The sequence below is a fragment of the Thunnus thynnus genome, chromosome 4 (genome assembly GCF_963924715.1).
Source record: "Thunnus thynnus chromosome 4, fThuThy2.1, whole genome shotgun sequence".
In the NCBI taxonomy this organism is placed as follows: Eukaryota; Metazoa; Chordata; class Actinopteri; order Scombriformes; family Scombridae; genus Thunnus; species Thunnus thynnus.
The window spans coordinates 29,962,503-29,975,172 of record NC_089520.1 but is presented as its reverse complement, the minus strand read 5'-3'; the positions used below and the strand labels follow the sequence as shown (position 1 = coordinate 29,975,172).

The following is a 12,670-nucleotide window of genomic DNA, read 5'->3' as shown; positions in this document are numbered from 1 at the left end:
TACATATCATATCTTCACTACACCTGCATCACCTTTACAACAGACAAATTCTTCAGCCTAGAAGTTTTGGAGGTCACATTTGTTCACTAATCAGTATGCTTTATACATCAGATATTTAAGACTTAACATATGGGTTCACAATCTTTCAAGTCTGTTTTAAAACAACAGTCAAGTGCCCATACGAACCTTGAAACAGATTTTTCTTGCTGTAATCATTCCTACTGTTCATACTGACCATTAGAAGATCTCCATAATGCACTTACAATGTAAATGATGGGGGCTAAAATCTTCTGTGCAAAAATGTATTTAAAAGTTTATCTTAAGTTAATATGAAGCTTCAGTTGTCCAAATGAGTCAAATCAAGTAGATATCTTTCAATATTACAGTCTTTTTAGCGCCAAAGTCCCTCTTTTTGTTACTATACTTCCACCACAGTTCAACAGGGAAACACTGTCTGAGGAAACACAAAGAGGGAATTTGATGCTAAAAAGAAATGTGGCAGATATCCACTTGATATGACTAATTAATATAAGCACCAGATCAACTTTTAAGTTCATTTTTGCACAAAATGACTGTGTGGACACACTGTGGATTTTGGACCCCTATCCTTTAAATAAAAAGGGAACACTGGTAAGAGGGAATTATTATTATTAGGTATTGTTTTCTAAAGAATCTGATAGTAATGTATGCCATTATATGCTAGCACGTCCCCAAGATTTGCCTCGATTAAATCACTCATCATCAGTCGTTATCTCTGCAATGATCTACATGCTTGGTGGAGCATGTTATGTACCTGACACTGGAGTTACAACCCACTGCATGTGTCCGGCTGAGCTTTTTAACTTCTGAACTCTTCTCAACAGCTCACTGAAAAATAGTAGATCCCGAGTGTTTCTGTGCATGCTAAGCTATGACAATCCCATTACCAGTGCAGTCTCACCTCTGCAGCATCCAGCACAGACTTTGTGTTCATTCTGGAAATATGCATTATATTATTCTTGTTAAGTTGTTGTTAAGAAGCATACGTTCTACATACATACATTCATACATTATCCTAATACGTATCATGTACAATTGAATACTTATGAATTCAGACTGATTTAGGCAAACAGGTACTGTAGGTTATAACGTGTAGTGAAAGTGAGGCAAGGAGTCCTCCCACTGCACTGATCCTAATGGATTACCTGCAGTTAAAGCAGCTTACCGAACATGTTCTGCAGGTTAAAGAGGTGACTTCAGACCACTGCCTCCTTGGATATTGTTCTACTTCTGCAGGATTAGCTCAAATAGTGTTTGAGGAGCAGGACTGTACAAAACTCTTCTTGCATCTGTTTCCACAAATCAAACAAATCAAACACCTGGCAGATAATTTCCCCTGACATACATGTATGGTCTGGCAAATTGATTATGCCGTAACCAAGGGGATGTGGTGAAGTGATCCTCCGCTCTGTGCACAGCGTTTATGAAGAGGGGGGTTAGCTGAATGTGTCAATTTTGTTTTAAGGGCCTGACAGAAAATGAATATCTAAAAAACATCTCTACAGACATGAAAAATGTTATTACCATTACTACCAAGACACTTTTTCACGCAGATTGGTGTACTAGGTCCAGTTAAATCAAAGATGCAGCACAGAATGTGAAACTTATTTTTCTTACATTGGGAACAAGTTACACCACAAAATCACAAGGCCTAATTAGAATAGTTCTGCAGCTGGTCTAATCAGACTATTTCCACTGGGAGTATGCAGGCCATTATACCAGCATAATTGTCTTTTATTTTTAGTGAGGAAGATCACTACCTTATACTAGGGTGCAATACCAATACCTGTTTTACAAAGGAGGTGGGATCTCTCTTTTGTAAGGGAGCATCAGCATACATTATATATCAATAAAAAGGCTGCAGATCTATGACAAGGAAATGATGAACACCAAAAAACTGTCACTGTTCACTTGTGTCCAGCCTCTTGTTCAGTGGCAGACTGTGGCCAGCAAAGGATGTACAACAGAAGAAGAGGAAGCTTCTTTGAGCACCCTAGATTCATGCAAGGTTACTCGGGAGGGGCTGACAACTATGTGGCAAATTTTTTGTGCATGTGTGAGCACTGTGTGTGATCTGGCTAAATTGAAGTATGCTAAAAGCTTAAGCTTTGACTGTGCAACTGACTTGACTCTACAGGGACATGATGTCATTCACAACCCGCATACGTCACAGACTCAAAGAGGCTGGCAGACAGAGAGAACATAACAGACTGTTGTTTGTATGACCTTCTTTCACACTGGAAGGTCCTGTCCTCTGTAAGTAATGACAAAGTGTGTTTTCACGTCACAGTTGTTCACACCATGTAGTTCTGTTCTCCAGTTTACATGTCACATATGGATCCTGTGAATGTCTTGACTCATTGTTCTTGTTTTCAGAGCCCCAATTACAGAGTTTATCAAATGTAATCTATTCAGAATGTAAGAGTGTGGATGTGAAATGGCTGAAGTTAAAAGAAGTTCTATCAGTGTTCTACATTTAGCTTGAAATTGCTAATAAGCCATTATCTATAGTTCTTGCTCCCTGCGGCATCATGTCTTCAGTGGTTCACTGTCCCAGATCCAGAACAGCAGTTAGAGGCCACCACATTGTTTATAGAGTTTAGAGTTATAGAGCCGTCCATCTCTCAAGACTAGATTTGGTCTTGACTCTGGAACATAATCTCTGATATGAAATCAAGATTGAATATTCCCTATAAGAAGAAAAATGGTAACACAAAAGACTCTCTGTCCCTAACATATTTAGCTTTACTCTGACATTTCTGATGAATGTGAGGATTAGTTTGCAGGCATGGTCCACACAAAGGACCATCAGCGTCTCAGACAAGAAAACTACCAACCATTGTAACCACACATCAGTGCTTAGGAAAGGCCTGAATCTGCACATGAGAGTACTCACTCTATCACATGCACAATGATGAATCTCACAATCTGTGCACCCACACAGATAGTCGTTGCATTTTGTCATCCCACCGTCTCTGGTGCATACTAAGCATGCAGATGCTGTGTCTGTTAATTTGTTGGTCATTTGTTAATTCTGTTAGAAAAACTGACCAATGTCTCTGAGTTTGAGAGGCCAAATCAGACTATCAACCTAGATGAATCACCTCTCCCTCCCACCAAATTTATACTCTCTTGTTCATGACCCTTACAGTATGTGAGAACGCAAGCTGTCTCCAAACCCATCCCATCTCCTGTCTATCTATCTATATCAATTGTTTTGTTGCAGCCATGCACTGTGTGGGGAAAAAGCCTTCTGGCAGCAGATGCAACAGACTAGCTCTCCAAGATCAGGCAGGGTACTATAATAACACTGACCAAAATACCCAGAGAATAAAGAAAATTTTATGTTTACCAAGCTACAAATCAAACCATCTTTGATATCAGAATTGCTGTAATTCACAAACACTGCTGTATTTGTGTCCAGTTTTATACATATATATGTAACCCATTTTTTGCTCTGTGGTAGAATGGTAGCCAGTTGCCTGTACACTGTATCCATGACAACAGAGTACTCAGCGATCTGTATTCAACTTCACTTAATGTCAAATTTAACCAAAGCCTGGAAATACTTTTAGTGATAGAAAGGTTAGTCTCAGAAATATTGTGATGTCATGAATTTGACATCATCACTTTTGAACACACATGCCTATCAGACAATGATGCACTGAGACGAAGCACTTATCCTTCATCCTTCCTTTCACATACATTATGATTCAACAAAGGGAGAAGCATAGTCTTTTACATAAGTGGTTTTGAGTGTATTTTTGATATAATTTGTGATATAATTTGAAAATGATGACTGATTGTATACCCACTAAGAAGGGAGAATGTCTGGCAAAGTGGCGTCACTTGCATAATAAATGTTTTTTCCAATGCATTACACCAGAGCTAAATCTGAAGACAACATAAGATATATAGAGCATTGAAACATGAATCACAGAGCGGAGGTTTTTTTTGGGCCTTAGAATACTCTAAAACATAGCAATCTGCAGCCATTTACATCTTAAAGACCTCACTGTGCCTGGTGAAAAGCAGATGTGGAATGTAGAAAGAGAAGAGAAGCACTTTTATGGTAATGGATACTCGTAACACTTTGGTACCTCCACTTGCTCCACTCTTATTATCCCTCTAGATCCTGTAGCTAAGAAACCAAATTAACAGCTAATCAGTGGGTATAGTGAATGCCACTGAGCTCATTTTAGGGATGAAAGTACTCTTTCACTTCCTGTGTCTCATTCGTATTGCATTACGTCTTAATTGCATTAATTACGTCTTTTTTACAATTTTTCAAACATAATCATCTATGTGGGCTTTCAGGAAGAAATTGGGCATAACATTCTTCGCTGTTTTTGAAGCCTTATCAGGATATGAGAGATAGTCTGAACATGGCTGCTTATTTGAGAGGTCAATATTGTACTGTGCTTCTTAATATGTCTGTACATAGAGGGTCTGTTCCAGTTGCAGTAGCTGAAAATGTCACAGTGTGATTTTAATGGGTCAACTGCAAATAAACCAGATCATTGTGAGATTGAGGTTTCCAGAACTTACATCATTATCTTGGAAACCTGGTGGTCCATCGGCAAAAAGACAAGACGCTATCTATCTATCTATACAGGTATGGTGCATAGTCCTGGCAATATTCAACAACAGTGCCTTTGTACAAAAAAGAAAGAAGAAAGAAAGACAGAAAGAAACATGGACTTAACTAAACAGGCCCCAAAGGTGTGTCCTCTTTACAAATCCAGGAATCTGACTGCCAGTGGCTGAATCAGTGTTTCTGACAGGAGACTCCACACACAACTGATGCCTTTATTTCATGTTCTTTCACACTTTGACTTGCACAGCATGACCCCCTCTTTGTAAGGCAGTATGTGTGCTTCTGTTTTTGACATTATATACATGAAATAATATAGACTTTGACAAAAACCTCTAGTCACATGGATTTAATCATTCAGAGTTCACTACAGTCCACAACATGTGACACATCTTATTTTTACTTATGGGTAGACAAACATATACTGCACATGAGCCAATGAGCTGGGAGTTTATTCTACATTATGCAATTCTAATGGGAGTGATTGTAAGTCCTAGTTTCATACAATTATTTTTATTATTATGCCAGTTCACTACTATGAAATTGTGTGTGTGTGTGTGTGTGTGTGTGTGTGTGTGTGTTTGTCATGACTATAATGCCTCTTCAGTTGGAGTCTGAGTAATTTATTCCAAAAGCTAGCATATTCTCTATTTATAAGGATACGCCAGATTAATCAACATTTCTGCAAATGTGTCTGTGCTAAATTTCAACAGCAGTCCTTTGGCAGAAGGTCCTAAAAACAATGAACTGGCAACTTCACAGCATATGACGGCAGAACTACATTTCCCAGAGAGCTGTGCTGCAGTATAAATAGTAACGAAAGGGGCGTTCCCTCAATGACATGTGGAGGAGGTAAGAAGCGGATTGTTGCCGAGGACGCATTCAGCTGTCAGAGATAACGCCGCTCAGCCTGCACTTACCTGGAGTTTCACTACCATGGACTTAACCGAGGATAGCGCTGTGGAAATTATCCTGTGCTGACCCACTTATTCTCACCTTTCTTTCTCTCAATCTTTGCCGCCTTCTTTCATTTCTGCCAGGTAAAGTCTTTCTGTATCTCTAGTTTTCCAGCTAGGGCATTGTTCATTTTGTCACTGAGCTGTAGGAAGTAGCCCACGCGCTCGTTTTTTGCTGTTGTTTTGCTGCAGCTCTTGTCATGTCATTTAACTAGCATGGATGTTTGTGTCCCAGCTGGCATCTCAGAAAATACTTCAAAAATGTCACAAGACGTTCAAATGTCTTTATATAGTGTGGCATTAGGTTTACACAGAGCAAAACACAAACTTTACGTGCTGTGTATCACATTTATGGAGTGGTGAAGTGGGGCATCACAGGCTATAAGCAAACAACAGTGTGACGTTTAGCCACTAATCATACCAATCGACCAATATTAGCTTACATTTGACGAGAAACATCACAGCTTAATTTGTGTTCTCCTCCTGTAAGACCTTTTCGTTTGATGTTACAGTGCTGCATACTGCAAGTTTATTTCATATTTCGAGATAAAATGGTAAAATAGGGAAATAAGAAATAGACCACTTCACCTCTTAAAGTGGTACTGGCTCAACCTCGAGACAGACTGAAGGATGGTGACCTTAAATTAAGATGTGTTGGCTTTACAAAGCTAACCATAGTACAGTGCTCAGAGAATCTTTATTGTGTTTACTCGGCAGGTTATCATTGTATTCATTGTATCATATCTAATAACACTTCATGCAGGTGTTTTAAACAAATGTTTCCAATTTAAGCAAGTTAAGCAGTTTATCACAGCAACACAGCAAAGTTATTCATGTCTTTTTAAGCACCTGTTATATGATTTGATATAAATAGTCTGTCTGTATTAACAATAAGCAGGAACACATTCTTAGAAGGACAAAAATGAGCCTAATAGAGCAGTTATTGTATTTATTTCAGATGTCAATACATGATCATTTCTGGTAAATCGCTCCGCAGTTGTTACTCATCATCTTACAGCAAGTGGTGTCCTGATGATGGGCTGGAAAACTTAAGATGGTTTGAATCCAACTCTTTACAAACTCCAGATGTTGTAAAGTCAATGTCATAAAAGTGATGATGTAATTTTTTTTTTTTTATGAAATCAGTCATTGACAACCTGTGTGTGCAGGAACATGGAGCTGTAACAAGCAAATGTTTAGTATTTTTACCTAATTAATGGCTTATAAATACTAATGAATTGTCATAGGTGAATAATATTGTGTTGGTTTATTAATCACTTCTTTTAAGCTCTAACATTTCATGATGAACCAAAGTTTGTGATTTGATTGAGTTTTCCTGTAGTGTCTGCTTCAAAGACCTGTTATGTCAATCATTTGCAGGTGTATTCAAGCCTGAGGAACCATGTCGGACAAGATGTCCAGTTTCCTCCATATTGGGGACATTTGTTCCCTTTATGCAGAGGGCTCCACCAGTGGATTTATCAGCACTTTAGGGTAAGTCTGCTTGTTTCTATACATGGGTTTTTATGACCCTTGTTTCTCCTCCACCTCCATACCACCTCATGTTGTAAGATTCCAGATGAGATCAGTGGAGAGATGGTGCTTCAGAAAATACTGTCCCACTATGCAAAATACACAACCATAACACAGTACAGGCTACAAAATAAACACAGTAACCCATGTATTGATTTACATGTTGCTGTTTTGAGCCAAAGAGATGACTGTACTGATGGAGTAGTATAATGGATGGGTTCATATAATGGATGGATGTATTACCTCTTTTTGGTAGGTGACAACTGAAGTGTCAACAGAAGCATTACCCATTTGCTCCTCCACATTTTATTGAAAATAATAAGTGATCTGATTTCAGTGAAACAAAGGAAACCAAGTTTCAGAGACAATATGTTCTTTTCAGATAAAAAATATAGGAAATCCTGTTCCTGGGATATGCAGAGACAGAGAGAGAGAGATGGATCTGAATTAATAGTTGGACTAGAGAGGGAAGTGAAAGATCACAGAGTGCAGAATTCCTTGCTATCTTTGACCGCAGACACTGAAGACCCAACTCCTCAAAATGTAGCTGGACTGAGCCCTCTTTAGTCTCTATTTTCTCTAAATGACTAACATTTTTTAGCTTTTATCAGTGGTGACTGTCGCCCCAAGGTTTTATTTTGTCTACAGTAACAAGCAGAACTGATTTGCTTTGTTGTAATTTGGCTGCGTAATTTCACAAGTTTCTTAATGCTTTCTAGTATTATAATGTTTTTTTTTTTTCAGTACAAAAAGTGAGTTTAATACAGTTTATGACTCTGAGATCATACATACAGGTATGTACCTCTTGCACTTATCAGCACCTCTGCACACAGCCTGTCGATGGCATGACTGATTGCAGTCAAATGATTGACTATTTCCCCATAATCTGATAGTTTTGTTTCATGAATACGGAGCATCATTGTGAGTCAATTTGAATAAAATTCTGCCAAGTGTTATTAATGTAAAAACTAACATAGTTTTATTTGATAAGCTGTGGATCCTGTAGTAGTTATCTCTCTGCTTTCATTTCCTTGATACTGCTGGGTTGGCCTCAAATTACCACGTCTCTTCCTGCTTCATGCTGAGCACCATTTATTTAAGTGCTTGATGTCTTCCCTCCTCCCTAATTATAGGCAACGAGTTAAAAGTGCATCTCATTATATGCAAATTGAGCATATCCTGACATACAATTGACAGTCACAGAAACAACAGAAGGCTAACAGAAAAAGACATCACAGAGACGGTGATCATTTATGTGAATTTCCTTCTCCAGCAAATCTGACAACAGGGCTGGCACGTCTGTTTTCCGGACTCTCTTTTCTGCTTCCTTTCTATTTTCTACCTCAGGGTGGTTGTTTTTCTTCTCCCAAGGTGAAAATGAACACAGCATCTGTGTTGTCGCCTCCTCTCTCTCCTTTTAAGTGCTGCAATCTTCCTCTTCTTGCCAGGTCACTATTCTATTTGCCTCTCACCAGAGGCCGTGCAGAGCCCTCCTCCTTGCCAGCTCTCTGAAACCATACTCTTTAGTTAGTGTTATGCGTCACCCTCCATGGCAACAAATGTGTGCATAGCTTTGAAGACTGCCACCATGACAGAGCTCATTTGTCAAATCTCACATCTTGTGTTGTTGTGCCTAGTAATCATTGCACCCCTCCCACTGCTGCGGTGAGCACTTTTGGTTAAAGAGAGGAGAGTAGAGGGCGTGACTATAAATAGCATTATCGTATTAGGTGTTGCTTTTGCTGTCAGTGTACTGAATGTGACCCCTGAGAGAGACAGTTGGAACCACCTGGACCACTGCTGGCTCAGAGAGGATGGCACCCAACATCTTGATGCTGGGATAAAGCCATGATGCTGTATCTCAGAATTCTTTAGCAGCTTCACAAGGGCAGCTTTCTTCTCAACCTTGGACACAGATGACTTGAAACTACTGTTCTTTTTGGACTTTATCCCATCAGTGCATCAGTGTGATCAAGTCTATGGTGCTTCATTCCTACAGAGGAGAATCTCACACCATGTGCTTTCTTCCCCTCCTGTATCATCACAGAGTTCCTGTGGTGCAGTGTACACTGCGTGAGCTATAAAAAGATGCATCTGACTGAGCAGGCTAGAGCATCCTTCTGAAGTGTTGTATTTGTGCTGATCTACTATCTGATAGTATTCCCAGGTGTTTCCCCAGAATTCTGGGTATGATGGTGCTATCAATTTCGAAAAAGTGTTCGTAAAGGTGGAATGATGTTCTGGTTCCCTGGTGTACAATTATAGTACAATCTGACACTTGTGCCCCAGTTCAGAAATGTATATCCTCATTCTCTAGGTCTTTGGTTGACAGCTTCTGTTGTACCACACATTTCCTTTCATAACACTTCTCGATATTTGAATCTCAGACAGGAATGCATAGAAACCTGTTGCCCTGGCTCATTCATTTTTTAGTGTGGTGGTCTGCACTCTTTTAGTGTGAAGCAGAGGTTTAGACAGCTTAGGTTATCTTTAATCAGGCCAGCACTCTGGGCTCAGGTGTAGTAGATTTAGTCAGTAGAGTACTGAACATAGAAGCCTACCTGTCTCTCCATACACTGTTATATGTCTTTATCATGCTATGTGTTCCAGATGAGCTGACATTTCTGATTAAATCCAGCAGTTCTCTGCCCACTGCCCGCGGTGTGTGGTTTCTAGGACATACTTGTCATTGTGATTATGTCTTTTAGGTCATCTGTCTGTAACTAGACTGTGAACAATTACTTGAGAAGAACACAGTAGAAACTCAATAACTTACCTACAATTTCTCAGTAAACAGTAGATGGATTTCATTAGATTTTGAAAGACTGTTAGCTGCATGAGCTAGCATAATAATTCTGTCTGGATATCCATGTACAGATACAACCTGGTTTCTAATGAAAATAAATTAGCATTAATTAGCTAAATAATTATCATTAGCATGAGGTTTGTTATAATGGTAATTTGACTGATTGTTCATGCATGGAAATTGAAAGATTTTAGAACATGAATTGAGGTTTATAGTCTATTAAAGCTGCATGTGTCTTGAGTGATTGACTCATTTCAATGATGGCTGTGTCCCCAGGCTTGTGGATGATCGCTGTGTGGTACAACCAGACACAGGCGACCTCAACAACCCACCCAAGAAATTCAGAGGTAAGGCCTCAAAAACACTCTCTTCTTACTTAATAATATCTTAATGTCTAAAGTATACTGTAAGTTAAGTTGTTAGTTTAAGTGTATTATATTAGAAATTTCACTTTTTTATTTTCTGTACTTTGTTATTTATTGGACATGGTCTTTAGTGTTCTTTCAGACAGGTCAGCTGTAGTTCAGATGTCAGAGAAGTATGCCTTAGAGAGAGGAGAGTAAATCAAAGGTTATGACAAGAAAAATGCTTCACATTATCAGTGTTTCTACAAACTTTTACAAACTGTTTCATGGTCAGCAATCTGCTATAGGAATTCCCATCAGTTGTGGCCATTACTGTCTGTTGTAGCCAGGACACTTTCAAAAACATTTTTTTTTCACTCAGTGGTGTTCTTCTAGTTACACTTTTAGAAAAATGCTGTTGGAACATACAAGACAAGACAGATCTAGATCGATGACATTACAGTTCCTTGTATGGAAATCTAATACAAGCCAAAGTATACAGGTTATCCAGTATTGGATAAATGATCCAAACCAAGGCTATAAAAGTAGATAGGATAAGCACTGGCTTGTGCCATTCTTGTGTGCCATTGTGTATCTTGTACTTATTTCATACCATATTGTGTTGTTGATTCATTGAGTGTTAATGTTTGGTTAGACGATTCTCAGTTACGTGTAAAGAAATTCATAGTTGTCTCTTCATATCAGTTTTTTCCCATTCTGTTAGATTTATACTAAAAAGAAGTTAATAAGTGTGGCGTAACCAGAAGATATATGGTGACAGCAGGGTAGACTAAGTGACCATACTGGGTAGGAGCTCCTTTCTGTCTTCAAAGCAACTGGAACTCTTTGAGGCAATCTTTTCTAACAAGGTGTTTAAAATGCTCTGTCATGATTTTTGGTCCATGCTGGCTAAATAGCATCATGTTCACAGTCATGCTGTGAGCTTCCCTTTGTCAGAAAGATGCATTGCTGTGTTAAGGTTTGGGGACTGTGCAGGTCCATGGAGTAAACTAAAGTCACTCTTGTGTCCCTGGAACCATGTTGAAATGGTAATGGTTATACTGGAATATTACCTGGTTGGAAGCATTTATTTGAAAAAGGGAGGACTGTAGCCATGATCACCTGGTTAGCAACAATGCTTGAGTGCTGTTGCATATGCTCACTTGGGAAGAGAAGGCCCAAGAAAACATTTGGCAAACTGTTACACAACCAACAGTCACCTGTTTGACACAAAGCAGGATGGATCCATAAATTTGTGCAGTTTTTATGGTACATTTTGACCCTGACCCTGTAATATAATACATAATAAATATAATATAGTCAGGTATATCTCATGAGGTGGTCAGTGAGTGTATTTTCAAAGTGGCAGCCACTTTCAAGCAAAAAGGTTTCTGGTGTTGTGGCAGATGTCCAAGAGAGGTCTTAGTCAAGAGGGAAATGATGCATTTACCAATGTCATTGTCAATGGCATTTCCATTTACTTGGAACAGTGTCCATTGCAAATTGATTACATTAAATTGACCTCTTTTTTAGACATTGGAAGCCATGCAGGATCTTATCTAATGTGTCATTGTTAAAATTGGAGTTCTCTTGTGTCATTCTTGTGTGATAATAATCTAGAAGAGGATATTGCACACACAAGCTCTCTGACTGTAGAGGACTGTAATCTCAAAGATCCTTTTACCACAACAGATTCATAGATAAATTTGCACATTGTTTAATATCAGCTAATTAAGTAATATTCATAATTCTGAATTCTGTCACAACTGAAATCTGCAGATAATGCTGGCAATAGCTTGTAGGAGGCCAAAAAAAGAGATTGATGTAGAAGACAAGTCAGTTTTGATTGCATGTTCTCATGTAGTCTGCAGTTTCACCTAAAAATCAAAACACTTATACTTCTCTGTAAGAACACCCACTATTTGTTCTCTGTCCACTTGTGACTGCTTTCACTGAACTTGCACACTGTATGTTGTCTAATTTCTGTTTTAATACTGTATCACTTCATCCTTGTTACTTAACTGTTATCCTGGCTCTTACTGGTCACGCCCCAGTAGCCTACAGGTTAAGATGCATGTCTCATAATAATAATAATAATAATATCTAAAGTTTCCCTTGTTTCCTGTAAAAAAAACAAACAAACAAACAAAAAAACATGTTGCTATAAAAAGGGCAAATACTCAGCCAACTTACTCTGTATAAATTAAGGTTTTAAATTAATTAAAGTAAAAAATTAAATGATCTTATACTGTAAACTCCAAAATAAGTGTGTAATAACAAATGAACAGATCTGAAAATCTTTATTATACCACCCAGATGTCCCTTGAGATTACATGAAAATGCAACGCTATACATAGCTTCTGTACCAAGGAATAACAATGTATACTTTGTAAGTTTG

General features: G+C 38.5%; 1 protein-coding gene across 9 annotated transcripts in view; it reads left to right on the top strand.

Annotated features, from left to right (window-relative positions):
- Positions 1-5,482: 5,482 nt before the first annotated feature.
- Positions 5,483-12,670, top strand: part of itpr1b (inositol 1,4,5-trisphosphate receptor, type 1b) — an 87,615-nt gene continuing 80,427 nt past the window's right edge. For all 9 annotated transcript variants that reach the window (XM_067588269.1, XM_067588267.1, XM_067588264.1 and 6 more), the window contains exons 1-3: positions 5,483-5,673; positions 6,970-7,083; positions 10,205-10,275. In XM_067588269.1, coding sequence (XP_067444370.1) covers positions 6,992-7,083; positions 10,205-10,275 — 163 coding nt within the window. In that variant the 5' untranslated portion in view covers positions 5,483-5,673; positions 6,970-6,991. The remainder of the gene's footprint in view (positions 5,674-6,969; positions 7,084-10,204; positions 10,276-12,670) is intronic.